Consider the following 15,348-nt stretch of genomic DNA (forward strand, 5'->3'; position numbering starts at 1 on the left):
GGTGTGCGCATTTAGCGAAGTTTAGTAGATAAATCTAGTTTCTTACAAAAAAATAAAAGGTATTTTGAAGTGGGAACCCAAACATGTTTTTTTGTGATAAAGTCTACGGTATTCTGGGAATTCTAAATATCACTTTGTTGCCATCTTCAATCATCATCAAAATTACTCATTTCGCTTTTGCGTTTGAATTTGAACCGATTGTCTGAAGAATTCAGACAAGCGATAAAGTAAACGATATAATAAATAATACAATATTTTAATTGTACTTTTCAAAATTGAAACTGATTTGTCAAGAATTCAGACTGTCGCGTGATTTTTCACGGGTCTGCGCCAGTCATCTTATAATAGTAGAAAGGATTACATAATTTATTATTTATTGTTTCTTAACCCTGACACGTTTTTCTTAATCTTGTAAGTACGTTAAGTATACTAGTAGTTCTGTAAACTGTAGGCCTCGCGCCCAAAAAACATGTATCTAAATTACTCTTATTATTTTGATACTTGTATCAAAACCATTTAAAAAAAATTAAATAAGGAATTATACAATTTGTTTAAAAAAAATGTCACCATCCCAATGACAATTCTTTTTTTGAAACTTTCTTCAGGCCTGTAGGCACCATAACCTTATTGATTATTTCGATGTGACAACCACGATAGTACCAACTCTGGTGGGATGAAAAGGTCATATCCACAAGGCCACCATTTTGAAGCGGAAGCGGAACGTAACAAATAAATTGACAGACAGATCTGATGAAATGACAAATGGTCGAGTTAAAAGAGGACTTCTCTAGGCTCAGTAAACTAAGGTTTCCGTTGGCTTCCTGAGGGACTGGAAAAAAATACTCCCTCTTCTTTCTTATATATAACCTAACTGCACTATTGTGGACAGGATTGTGTTATACCTACCGTTGCACATCTTTATTTTTTTCCTCCGCTGCTCAGTAGGGAATTCCGGTGTCAAGATGAGCAGTTTTACAATTATATTTAATCAAATAAGAAAAGTACATAATACATGCATAGACGGATTATATAGAATTAATATTAATCAATATTCTTAGGTGATTTGTGACATAAGCTACGATATTGGTAATCCAAAATCACCACGTGACTATGGTTTGACTTAAGATTGAACCTTCCTTCCCAGCGACTGGAATCAACCGCACTAACAACTGAGCCACATCCCGATTGAGTAGGACCAACATTTATTTAGTATGTTAACTGTTGTAATTATTATTATTTTTTAAAAGAAACACAAACATTCCCGGGTTACGAATAACCTAACAATATTTGAAAATCTCCTCCTACCACAACAGTAAGCGGAAAATGTTCGGGTCAATATGTTTTTTACAATTAACATCACATAAATATATTGTGAAAATTCTACGATTCAATTTATGATTCAAAGCCATCTCAAGAAGGTTGAAAACGTTTGGTTTGAACAGCTATTTTTTATTAATTAATTACTATTAAAGATACGTATATTCACAGTCCTCACTAGGGAATGTATGTTGTTGTGTTGGTGTTTCATCAACTTCATGTTTGTGGACCCGATCTTCATGCATGATTATATTAATTTAGTAAAACCAGTGTCACATTTTAGTACTAAGTACGTTCAAAACACTTTAAAATTTAATTGGCAATTTTAATAACTTGAAAGTGTTTCCCCACTTTTCTATTGTCTCTTCATTTTATAAAAATATACCTAAATTAATAATCTTTTTGTCAAATTTGATATAATAGGGTAAGTATTTTCACTGTTTTTTTTTATTCGCGACTAAATAACGCTAATGAAGGAATTTTTATAATGACGAATAAATTTTCTATGACGATTGTCATTTTTTATTTGCCGCCAAAACGAAACGTTCGTTTTTATTCGTGAATTCGGCGGCGTTGGCGTCACTTTGGACGTCGTTGGTGACAGCCGTCTTACCAGAAATTGGCGTTTTCTACGTCATAGCGACGTTGTAGCCCCCCCACGCTTCCAAATCTCAATTAAATAGACTACAGACATTCCAAAATAAAGCCATTCGCACAGCCCTGGGAGCCCCCATGTGGATGAGGGTCTCCCAGCTCCACTGTGACTCCGAAGTCCCCCTCCTTAAAGACCACAGCTTAAGTCTCGCGGAATCCTTTTATTCGGGCATTTCAACCCATACTAACCCGTCTATTAATTTTCTCGCCCACTACGACGGAAAATGCCAAAAGGCAGTATAAAAACCCAAACGAATCTTACGTAAATTACCCCCGTAATTGCAGCCATATTTTCATAAAAAAAATTTAAAAAAAAAACAAAAATAATTTTCCAACAACCAATTTAAAATCATGATGAAAGAGAAAGGGGCTTTATTGCCCTGAGCTCTGTAAGCCAGTTATACAAAATACGTTGTAGCCAATTGCAACGTTTCGTAACGTGCGGTTTTAGACCATTTTTGAAATCAATAATTGTGGATGAAAATATCAAAATTACACATTTTTAGTACGATAATCATAACCAGAAAAATAAACTTTAAATTTTCCATACCTTTTTAGCGGCATTAGTTGAGTTTGTGACAATACCCCATTTGATATAAATGGCTGGAACACCACTATATACAATATTCATGTTCCAAATGAGATTGAGATACAAAATACGCATCTAATTAACTTGCATCTAGATTTTTCAGCTACCCATTGCTTGTATGCGAAACATATTCACGAATATAATATTGAATAACGGGTTTCCGTGTATTTATAGTTTTGATAAAGGGATTTCCGGAAATCATTGTAAACTTGTCCAATTAGGACTACATCAATGGCCTTCATGCACTGCATTGCACACATGATTTTTTTTAGATAAAGTTACAAATTCACAAAATATTTGTTTACTCTACATAAAAAAAACGTATGATAAAAAATTTAAGGTTCAAGGTTAAATAAAGTTCGGTAGTTTTTACTATGGCTTGTTTGTTCAAATCAAAGCCTCAACATCACCTCTCTTCTTAACTGTATGTACTATGTATTTGACAAAAACAAACAGAAACATAGGTTTTTTTGTTTGAACAATTCTTATATTTTATGAGTTGAAATGAATGACATTGATAACATCATAGTTTACATAGTTTATCATATTATAGTTTAAAATCCAGGAACTTGAAACTCCCGTAACCATGAACTAACCGATTTTTTTTAATTTGCAGAACTTAACTGAAAACAATTTGAAAAAAAAGTACATAAAAAAACCTTACACTGTGTATTTCTTCTGATTTGTAAGATTATGTATTTAATTATCTATTATTTTATTAACGCCCTTTTGGGGACTTATACATATAATTAGTAAAAATTATATATTAATACAGCACGTATTTATTATACTTAACTAAACTGCCTCAGTAAAAATCTTTTGTATTTGTTAAGTGATAAATTAAATATGTCCACTGCCTCGGTGTAATTATTTCCCTCCATAGGTATTCTGGGAAATGAGGAATACATATGGTAGTTAGTCCCAGAATTTCTGCACTGAAATAAAAATCCCGACTTCCAGTATTACGTAGTGGAATCCGAAAGCTTATCAATGCAAGTAATTCTGGACTATCATTTAGAATTTTATATAGAAATACTAAGTCAGTGAAAATCCTTCAATCAGACAATTTAAGCATATTCGTGTTGTAGTTCAACATAATTGCTGGAATACCCATTTTAAAACTTAAAAATTAAAAACGTAATTATCAGAAACAAACAAAAAAATGGTTTGATGTTTTCAAATAGTAGTGTCAGAGTTAAGTTAGGTTAGATTAGATCGTATGTACGAAAAAAAAAAAAAAAAACAGAAGATACCAGAACGATGACGTCACGTACGACCTCTCTCTGAGTCTACTATGTATTCAGAATGCAAGAAGACCGACGTACAAAATATTAGCGGCATAGAGTAAAGAAGAACAAAAGAAGTGCGATGTGGGCTTTTTTCGTGATCCAAAAGTCTGATCATTCTTTGCTTAAATTTCTAATGCCTAAATTAGTTTTCATCAAATTGATTGGCTATGAACGGTGTCAGGCAGTGTACAATACGGAGCGCATGTTAAAGCGAAGCTTAATGCTAAATCACTATTTTGATTAATCTTTATAACTAATTGGTGTACATTATGAATACCAAAAAATATGCTTTAACTTTAGATAAATTGAAGGTTATACTATCGCTTCGCTTGAGTAGAATACAAATAATAAAATAAATTACTCAATAAAAAAAATAATGTAAACTATTAAAAAAAAACATTTTTCAATTGAAATGTATGTACGCGTAAAGGAAACAATTTTTAAAAATACATTATTAGAGCTAAGATTATTTGTGATAGTTTCACTTGATTAACTTTTTTGCTTTCTCATAAAATTATTTACAAAATAAATAAAAAACAGTTTTTGGCTGAACGTTTCTAGACTCCGTTTGTCAAACGATTTTAATACCTATTATCTACAATATAAGGTATACCAAGAATTTACACATTTTTGGCTTGTAGCTTCCTCTTAAAAGTCAGTGGCGAAATCAGTTTCAATCATTTTTTAGTGTGTATTATCTATTCCTTGCAATTCTTTTTTTTTTTTTTTAAATTTATTTATTTCATCAAAAAATTACAGAATATATATAATATATCATTAGTAAGTTGTATAATTATATGTCAGTTAGAAACAATGAAATTGATGAAACAATAATGTTACAATAATACGGCAGTTTCTAATATAAGAAAAAATATATATGAATGTAAGAGTGTTATATACAAATGGCATAATATACTATATTTTAGGTTGTGCATAACCTGCCTCACTAGGCGAACCTGTATTGAGGCAGAATTTTTAGTTAATTATTTCTCCATTTTGTCTATGGTTTGCTAATATTTAAATGTTTAATATGGGTTCCCATACAGCAATCCACTATTTTAGGTTACATTATTGTTTACATATTGAAGATACAGATAGAATAAATTTAAACACAATACATACTATAATAACTCACTGTGACAAGGCATTTGGTTACTTTTCATTATTGTTTGCATTTACACAATACGTATATAGTAAGTTTTAGCACCGTACATACTGCAATAACTGTCAATGACAAGGCGTTTGGGTGAGGGCACCAGTGTAGGCTCGATCATTTGAATAAATCCAAATTTTGACATTTTTTTTAAACTCTTTCCGTGTTTGACTCTCTTTAATATTTTCTGGGAGCATGTTGAAGATCTTTGTGGCAAAGTAGCCAAAGCTACGTTGACCAAAGGTGGAAGAAAGTGCTGGAACTTGCAACATGTCTTTGTTTGAATTACGTGTAAATCTAAAGTTTGTTTTTTTTTCGTAAAACACATGTTTGTTTTTAAAGAGATGCATGAGGATTGTTTTTACATAGATCTGTCGAACATCAAATACTCTCATTATGTTGAAAATTAAGTTGCTGTTTGCAGTTTGAGGAAGTTTGAGAATAATTTTCATAATTGTTTTCTGCGCCTTTTCAACAGGATCTAGAGCTGATGAAGTACCCCCTCCCCATGCAATGATACCATACTCAATGATAGATTGGGTTAATGCAAAATAAATCGTTTTTAGAATTTGTAAGTTAAGGAAGTTCCTTACGGATCTGAAGAAGTGTATTGTTTTCCTAATTTTATTCGCAATGATCTGAGTATGTATATTCCATTTGAGGTATGGGTCAATGGTGAGGCCGAGGTACTTCATCTGTGGAGTTCGCTCTATACAGGGGCACTCATTGCATACGTTGGAATTCGTACAGTTATGTATTTTTATGGAGTAATCATCATTAGGTTGGCCTGCAGTATTGATGCTTGAAGTGATATATTTTGTTTTTTTCGTGTTAAGGGTAAGCGTGTTTATATCTAACCATTTTTTAACTAAGTTAATATTTTTTTCAGCTTTTTTAAATACAGCTGACCAATTGTTGCCTTCAAACAGTAAGACAGTATCGTCGGCAAAGCTAACAATGCTTCCCTCAATTTCAAGGTTGCAAAAGTTGTTTATATAGAGTAAGAACAGAGTTGGTCCCAATACGCTTCCTTGTGGAATTCCATAGTCAGTTGAGCGCTGGTTACTGAGGGTATTATGTATTTTAACCTGTTGTTTGCGTCCATTTAGGTAGCTTTTAAAGAAGTTTAGCTCTTTGTCCGTGATGCCGATTTTTTCAAGTTTTTTAATTAGTTTAAAGTGTGATATTGTATCAAAAGCCTTAGAGAGGTCTAAAAAGATTGAAATACATTTATTTCCTTTATCAAGGCTTTTTACAATGAAGTCTGTCACCCTGGCAATGGCATCTGAGGTACTTTTGTTTTTTTGAAAACCATATTGATTTTTTGAAAGTATTTTATGGCTCTCGATAAATTTTACAAGTTGTGTATTAATAAGGTTTTCAAAAACTTTAGACAAGCTATTCAGTAAAGTAATTGGTCTATAGTTATTGATATCTGACTTGTTTCCAGATTTGTAGATGGGAATTACGATACTTTGTTTTAGGTTAGAGGGGAAGTAGCCCTGTGTAATACTTAGGTTTATAAGGTATTCTAGTGGCAATGTAATCTCCGAAGACAGCGTTTTAAGGATTTTCGTTGAAATTTCGTCTGGTCCAGCAGAAGAAGTGTTTTTTAGAGAATTAATTGTTTTGTGAATTTCTTCCTGTGACACAGTTTGGAATAGAAATTTTGTATTTATGTTATTTGTTTGAACCACTGTATCGGTAGATTGGGTGATTCCGCTCTGGGCAATTTGAGAAGCAAGATTTGGACCGATATTAATAAAAAAATTGTTTACATGATCAGCAACGAGCTTAGGATTTTTTGTGGTTTCAACAATATGGCCATCAATAGAAAGTTTATTTATGCTCTGTTTCTCTTTTGTAGTTTGCGAGTTTGTGGCTTCTCTAAGTATTTCCCATAATTTTTTGGGATTATTGTTGCTTTCTTTAATTCTTTCTGAGTAGTAAATTTCTTTTGCTTTTCTGATGACGTTACAGCACATGTTTCTATATTTTTTATAATAGTTGAATGTTAGTTGGTCATACGGATTTTCTTTGTTTTTTTTGTGTAGTGTGTTTCTTTTGTGAATGCAATTTATAATGGAGTGGTTAATCCATGGTTTCAAGGGTTTCAATTTGTTACTTATATTTTTGGTCATCGTCAGGGTATGGTGGTGTAATTCGTTTTTCAAATAGTTAATAAAGTATATCCATGCGTCCTCCGATTGTTTAATTTGGAAGAGTTCTTGCCATGATTTGTTCTTTAAATTGGTTATTATATTTTGAAAGTTGATTTTATTGTATGCTAAAGGCAGGCTACATTTATTTATTTGGATAGCTGTTTGTAGTGCAAAGATAGTTGAATAATGGTCCGTGATAGTTGATTTGTAGACGATACTTTTAGATGGTTTTTTTGACTTTACCATAATGTGGTCAATGCATGATATAGATCCATTTGTCGTTCTTGTTGGTGAGTTAACGGTACTCACTAATCCATGATATTCTAGCATGTTGATATAGTCTTGGCTTTGGTGGTGTTGGTTGCTCGGTTCAAGAGGGAAGACGTTCACCTGATAGAGCCGGGAAAAGCAACTCCAGAGGCTGCAGTTTGTAAATCAGAGTGGCTGGTTCTGCAATCAGTACCGGATCTGCCATGCATTTATATGTTCAATAATACAACAAACAAGGTCAATGTTGAAAATGTCAAGAGACCTAGAGGTATCATTTAGCAGCACCATACCTCTTGTCATGCTATGCTGGGCCATAACGTACGTTCTTCCGTGTGGAATACAGAGCAAGTCGTGGCGTCGTCCCTGACGGTAGTTGTTCGGTACAAACAATTTATAGTATTCCAAGAGGTATGGGCTGTCAATGTAATAGTTCACGATTTTAAAAGCTGTTACTTGAAGGGTCCCATTTCTCCTAGATTGGAGACTTTCGTAGTGCGTTTCGGAGAGCAAATCTATGTGATGCATAAATCTTGGGTATTCACCATGCGTTCTAATATAAATATATCATTTTTTGAATTTGTTCTAATAATTCTATGTATTTTTGCTGGTATGGGGCCCAGACAGCAGAAGCGTATTCTAATTTAGATCGTATAAGGCAGTTGAACATCGATGTCATTGCTTCGGGCTAGGAGAATCGTTTGCTTATTCTTATCACAAATCCAAGAAGTTTATAACAAGATGATACCAATCCCACTATATGATCTGAAAAAGTATGTTTGGGATCAAATCAAACATAAGTGTTATAACTCGGGCGAAAACGGGTAGAAATAACAAGACGTCGGTTTATATCACCGTCTTTAAAATGAACTGACCTGTTTTCGGTCTATTACACTGGGTTAAGCAGGGTTTGGTACTAATCCCTGCTACTAACCTAAACTAACTACACGTATATATGTACTTACACAGTGCAAAAGTCCGGAAATAGGTATCTTTAACTGTCAGTTCTTTTTTTACTGCACGGCCTGTATTAGTAAACGATGGCGGTGATTATATGCATTTGCATAATACGCATAAAGCATATTTGGGCCTTTTTGGTCGTTAGTGCATGTCTATTAATGGCTAAGTGAGCTATAACATTATGATTATCAAATGGTCGATATTCTTGTCTTTTCAAAAAGAAAGGAAAGAAACGTTGTTCTACACAATTTCGGTAATTTAGGCATATTTTTTGGCATTGATAGTGCATATCTGTCAAATATTTAGGCTTCCAATTTTTAAAAAAATGTACCTCTTATTAAAATAAAATATTTGTAAACTAGTCTGTCTCGACACAGGATATTACTCTTGTGACAGACACAGTAAGAAATGTGTGCAAGTAAACCGTATTTATATAGATTCTTGCCTAGTAATAAATAAATAACACATATTTAGTCCTTTTCATAGATATTGATATCACTAAAATAATACCTATTACTTGATTACCCCTGTTTGTCTATGACGCAAAACAGTCAAAATAAACCGAACAGAATCATATAAAAAGGGCCTCCTGTCTCTGAAAGATCAAAACCTATTCTTCAGTCTAATTGAACAGAATAGGAAATATCAAAATGATGTCCAAGGTGATATTTATTGCAATCGTGGGAGCCTGCTTGTGGGTAAGTTTTTCAAAAACCTATTAACAAAATTCATTTTATAACATACATTAAATTTAGTAATTTTTATTGTATTCTCCTTGCCTCCACAACAAACTTTAAATTTCAAATTTTGTAATACGCTTTTGAATCTTTCCAGGAAGAATAATTTATTTGTTTATTACTTAGAAAAAACATTTAACATTTTATTCGTCTAATTATGAGAATTTCCCTGTTTTAGGACAGCTAAATGTAAATTTTAAATTATCTTGAAATGGACATTTTTCAGTTCATTTTCAATTTTGAACTTTTTGGGCGGGCGTTTATTATAATTATTTATTTTATTCATGAGATTATTTTCAATAAATTATGTAGATTTGGCAATTTAGTCTGCAGTGACCTTTTTTAGTTTTGTTTATTTTTATTTTTTTATGATTTCATGTTATATCGTCAGTATCGTCACCCGAAGACCCTCACGTCCACTTCCTACTGATTTTTAGTTGTTGTTTATGTTAATTTGTATGTCACATTGTGATCGAGTTACTGAATTCTTAATAATTAAACTTTTTTTTTGGTATCTAAGGAATGGAATAATACTATAAAATACATCAATTTAATGTATTAATGCTTTTATAAGTTCGTGGGTACCTACCTTGCTAATAAATTCGATGTATTAAAAGAAACGAAATGATTTCATTGAAAGATCTTTTTACTGCAAATTTTCGAAATCAGATGACGGTAATTTTCCTCTTCTTTTGAACGTCAAGTGTGAAACCAAATTCTGATTTTAAGGGAGGGAAAAGGGGAGGGGTTGATTTTTCGGAATCTAATGTAAACACACTGAAAGAAATGTTTAGGTACGATTTACCAAATTTTCAGTAATTATCTACTAAACAGTTTAGTTGCTGTGGTGACTGCCGAACTTTTAGCTACTGTTTGCTAAACAGCAGTTTATTTATGACAGCTTAACGATTCAGATATTCTAGCTAAACTAATCGGTTGAGACAGCTTTCTGTGTTTAGTTGTGTTACCTAAACTGTATTTATGACAGCTTAACGATTCAGATATTCTAGCTAAACTAATCGGTTGAGACAGCTTTTTGTTTAGTTGTGTTACCTAAACTGTATTTATGACAGCTAAACGATTCAGATATTCTAGCTAAACTAATCGGTTGAGACAGCTTTGTGTTTAGTTGTGTTACCTAAACTGTATTTATGACAGCTTAACGATTCAGGTATTCTAGCTAAACTAATCGGCTGAGACAGCTTTGTGTTTAGTTGTGTTACCTAAACTAAAAATTATATACCTAAACCATTTTGTAGTGTTCGGTTAGAAAAACTTAGCTGTTTAGATGTAGTAACCTTATTATTTAGTTAATATTACAAAATGGTTAGGTTGATTAACTAAACTTCGGTTGTAATAGCCCTACCGATATAGGTGTTTTAGCTCTCTACTGCTAGCTAGCTTTAGGTACTGTAGCTTAGCTTTTTGGTTAGATTATCTAAATTAAATAGGAAGTGCAGCTTTGCAGTTTAGCTGAAAACAATACAGGGTGTAAATGTAACCACCATCAACTCGAAGGATTATACCCATAATTCAGAATCATGGGTTAAATACTTTGAGTTGCAGGTAGTTTATTACAACCCTTTTGAGAGATGAAACCTAAATAAATAAATATTATGTTTTGTAAGACTAGAAAGTACTTATTAAAAACCTCATTCATATAAAAGTTATTTTGTTAAGAATCGTCTCTCAAAATATTGTTTCCAGCTACCAGCAAAGCCTCAAAAAAGAAAACACGTTTGATCATACACACATTTATATTATCATTTTTTATTATAATTTTTTTTTAAATATAGTAAAAGATGTTTGTGTCCTGATTTGGCAAATTCTTTTCGGCGCTGCCTGTATGTGTCTAGTAATTTACCTTTTGCAGCAATTTTTTGGGTAGGCCCAAAACACACATATGGGGTGAAATATACAGCTGCGCTTTCTTTATTAAAGACTTTGGTGATTTGAAAAGCAAATTCATAAAATCTCTTGCTTGTAATGGATCTATCTGGATTACCCTGCAATTCCTTACTTATAATAGTACTGCACAGTCTGGCAGAATTGTCCAACAGACCCTTTGACTCAAACTGCATTAAAAGTGCTTGCCCTTCATTGATTGATAGGAGATGATTGCGTAAGTCCTGGAAAACAAAATTAAATTGCATATTGATTACATAACTAATAACCACTTCTATAATCATCATAATATCAGTCACAGGATGGCTATTCTACGCTGCCACTACTAAAATACATATATCGGAATGTATAAAACAATTAACCTAAGTTACTTAGGTATCTGAAACTTACTAAAATTATTTAACTTACATTCGAAATTTGCTCTTCAAAAGCTTCTTGCGTTATTCTTTGTGATTTGTTTTTATTTTCCAACAAGGAAATGTAATTTACAAGGAAGTCATCGTGTTGATAATATATGGGCGTTGTTTGTTTGGAAGTTGAAGGTATATCTTCAATCTGAAACAAAAAGCGGGTATGTACACAAAGGGGAAAGAAAGGGTGAAGGGGTCAAGCTTTGTTTTTATCCCTTTGGAATTGCTTGACCCCCCCGGCAGTCGATTTATTCATTAATTACAGGAATTATTATTTTAAATACTATTATTTTTGTATCAAAATCGCGTCCGGTACAACTATTTCCAAATGGTTAGCCAAAAAAGGCCTAGGTATACAATATGTCATCATTACTGCTTTTAAAAACTTACACTTATGACAGGTGGATTAATAACATCCTTGAGCGCATTAATGTGTGCTGTAGGCAGTGCCCGGTGCCCTACAGTCGGAATCAATTCTTTAATATCATCTTGAGATATTATCAGGAGTGTTTTCGAGTCTATGGCTTGAGTCTGAAATAAAGAAAAAAAACGACGAGATAATACAAAAAATTTCAAAACAAGAAAATAAAAATTTATTTTTCAAAGGTATGAAAATTATTCATTAAAAAAAATGTATATTTATACAACAGCAGATACCGAACACCCTGTATCATGAATCAAGCGGAGATAAAATAGTTTTAATAATGAAATTATTTCATTTATATGAAAATTTCAAATGTAAACATTAACAATGGGTGGTCACCCTGTATTTAAAAAAAAATATCCCTCCCAAAAAAAAAACAACAGAATTCAATGTTCAAAATGTTATGTCCGAATTAATAATTTGCAATACACATTTATTAAAATTAAATATAACCTGCTATGATTTAGTTTCTGGCTAGGGTAAAATTGTAACTTAGAAAATACTACAGTTTCAAACAACATTCGTTCAATACAAAATAAGACTGGCGGAAACAAACAAAGAAATAAAGGCGCCCTTGAGGTGATTTTGCACAAAAACGGCGCTATACAAGTGATCCAATTATTATTATTTTATATACCACTCTCTGTAACTTGTGTCATGACTCCTGACACAATCTTGGTTGTAGCGTCAACACGCACTCTTCAAACTAGGTACATAATAAATACAAATCTTCTAAATCTATTGCGTAGGTACTTGAGTCATGGAATAATGAAGGTGCCAGTTTCTAAATCAAATAGAATGGATATTATCATAATATATAATATCATAGTTCCATGATCTAAATTCTAAATCAATAAAAAAATGAAAAAAGAAAACTCACCTTTAAATGTTTCTATGTAAGCCTCCAGATTCCAAGAAATTAAATAATCCTCCACGGTTTTGTCTGCCATTATCACTAGGAACTAGGAACAGCGGTTAACATAAATTCAATTCAATTCAAAAATAAATTCGCAACGCGCGCAACAAACGTCAATTCACGTATGGGTATGGAGCGAACTGTGGCGATCTGAGAACTGCGTCGTAAATGAACACCTGCGCGTCGACCGTTAGCGACGATAAAAAGATCTACCAAAGTTCGGGACATTTTAACTAAAGTTTTGTTGCACTTTGCCTAAGTTTGTGCAAAGCAACTAATTGTTATGTAAAAATACCAAATTTAGATATTCCAACCTCAGTTTTGCTATATGAACAAAACATTTAACCAAACGAGATGTTTAGTTAAATTTAGCTAAATACTTTGGGAAGTAACACATAAACTTAAGTTACTAAAGTGAAATAGGTTTAGTAAATTACTTTAGCTTGATTAACCAAACCGATTATTTTGTTTAGGTAAGTATGCTTTTAGTGTGCTATTATTAAAGTTTAGTTGTATTAGCTCAAGCACATTTTACTAAACAACGACGGTATCTGCACATAAAGTATTTTAGGTAAAGTAGCTGAACTTTAGGCGATGGTTACACAACTTCAATTAGCTTAACACTTTAGCTAACTCATTTTTTTCAGTGCAGTCACTTTCCTCTTGTTTTGAAGTGCAAGATTTCGTCCATCTCAGAATTAAACTGTATTTTTGTATAAAAAACACAGCCACGTCGCCCACCACAGAAACTATTTTTATACAGATAGATGGATTATCCATTTTTGCTACACTTACGAGTACGTAAAGGGAACACGTTGGTAATGGCAGTTTATTCCAACTGAAATCTGGCTACTTCCATCTTTAGCACATATCACAAAGTTGACATTCTTCTTATGCTTCCATATATGTTTGTAGACATCTGGAGAAGCTGCTACCAGTGTGTTCAACTCCATCACCCGACAGATCACGCGGCTGGACGACCAGGCGCCGGGCGCCTGCAACGTCTCCGGCACCTTCTGCGCGTCCTGTACCAGCGTGTCCGAGTGCATCGACCTCGGCAACGGTGAATTCCTCAGGCAGGACGGCGTCAACACCTGCGACGTCGGTAGCTGCTCCAACACCACCGGAGACTGCACCACGGCCCCCAACCCCGCCTGCGACGCCAGCATGAAGGATTACTCTCTGGATTGCCGTCAGATCGGATTATTCCCTCACCCGTTCAACTCTTCCAAGTACTTCGTGTGCTCCCCGAACGCGACCGATCCCACAAAACCAGAATTGGTCGCTAAACCCTATTCTTGCCCAGTAGGGTATGCTTATGACCTATATTCAACCCTTTGCAGAGTGAAGCTTTCTCCGAACACGTACGGTGATCTGGTGATCCAACCCTGCAAGACCTCGGCTCGTGGGGCGATCCCGAACCACCCCAGCATGTATTTCCTCTGCCTGAAGAAGACGCCGACAGACACGGTGTTCTACCCGCAGTTGTTCTTGTGCGGCAACAACCAGTTTTACAACAACGGGACCAAGCTCTGCCAAGAAAGAACCGGCTCCATAGTGGACGGGAGGTGCGCCACCAAGGTGATGTACTACGACAGCAGCGCCTGCGGGTCCTACACGGAATGCGTTAACGGCAGTCTGCCCATAAAGCGGGCCTGTTCCTCGGGTTGGTATTTCGATGAAAGGAAGGCTGCGTGCACGCCCTATAGTTGCCTCAATGTCAAGAATTAATGTACATAATCAACTATATTTTATAATAGTTTTTCACATTATTCAATGGATTAATGGATTAATGGATTAAAATGTTACGTGCTATTTATAAAATAAAGAAAATCTAAGATTCCAAATTTTACAGAAATATCAACTTTTATGACAAAACTACGAAAAAACAACGGCAAAGTTCGCTGTCAAGTGTCAAGATTATGAAAAAAATGTTTCTGTTTTCTTATTACATTGAAAATAAAAAGTGTTATACATAATTAAAAGAACTATTTTTTTTAAACTTCACATCCAAAACAAACAATAAACAAATTAGTCGTCAAATACTTAAACCTTGGATAATTACTGGTAGTTTACACTGTATCCGTAAGCTCGACAAATTTCATAAATACTTTAAAAATAATCCCAATGATCACGAATCTCTCTTATTACTCTCTTGTCTTAACAACAAATTTAGGTTCAATTTATACAATACCTACATTTACTGACACATGAACACTCTTCTTTCCACAGCATTGTTCACCGTTTAGTCACCATCCCTTTATCTAACGAACTCCTTACAATTAAAAACTGTGATGAAAGGCTTTAAATCACAGTGAAAAAAAAACAGATAAACCATAGCTGCAAAAAAATATGCAAATTATTTATGAAAACGGACATGCTAACGACATCTGGCGGAGAAAGAATTGATCCAGCTTGCTTGCAGTAGACAACTGTAATAGTTGGAATTAAATCAAGGTTCCGGGACGAAAGCAGAGAGGTCGTAAAATCGTCTAGCACGAGAAAGAAACCCCCTTTCTAGGCTTAAAAATAAATATTGAATTTTGTCAACCAATAGATCTGAAC

At 33.7% G+C, this 15,348-nt stretch overlaps 1 protein-coding gene and 1 long non-coding RNA gene across 2 annotated transcripts; one reads left to right on the plus strand and one right to left on the minus strand.

Moving 5' to 3' along the window:
* Window positions 1-10,493: 10,493 nt before the first annotated feature.
* Window positions 10,494-12,886, minus strand: LOC149420516 (uncharacterized). Its single transcript, XR_016302708.1, has 4 exons — window positions 12,748-12,886; window positions 11,834-11,974; window positions 11,442-11,588; window positions 10,494-11,257 (listed from the first exon to the last, which is right to left on the minus strand). It is a non-coding gene; the product is annotated as an uncharacterized LOC149420516 (long non-coding RNA).
* Window positions 12,887-12,951: 65 nt separating this feature from the next.
* LOC149420517 (uncharacterized) lies at window positions 12,952-14,617 on the plus strand. The gene is made up of 2 exons (XM_089636378.1): window positions 12,952-12,972; window positions 13,699-14,617. Exons 1-2 carry the CDS (start codon window positions 12,952-12,954, stop codon window positions 14,512-14,514), a joined length of 837 nt encoding a protein of 278 aa, XP_089492504.1. The 3' UTR covers window positions 14,515-14,617.
* Window positions 14,618-15,348: the final 731 nt, after the last annotated feature.

Source organism: Hesperophylax consimilis, chromosome 10, assembly GCF_061612785.1.
Source record: "Hesperophylax consimilis isolate HC1 chromosome 10, BYU_Hcon_1.0, whole genome shotgun sequence".
NCBI lineage: Eukaryota > Metazoa > Arthropoda > Insecta > Trichoptera > Limnephilidae > Hesperophylax > Hesperophylax consimilis.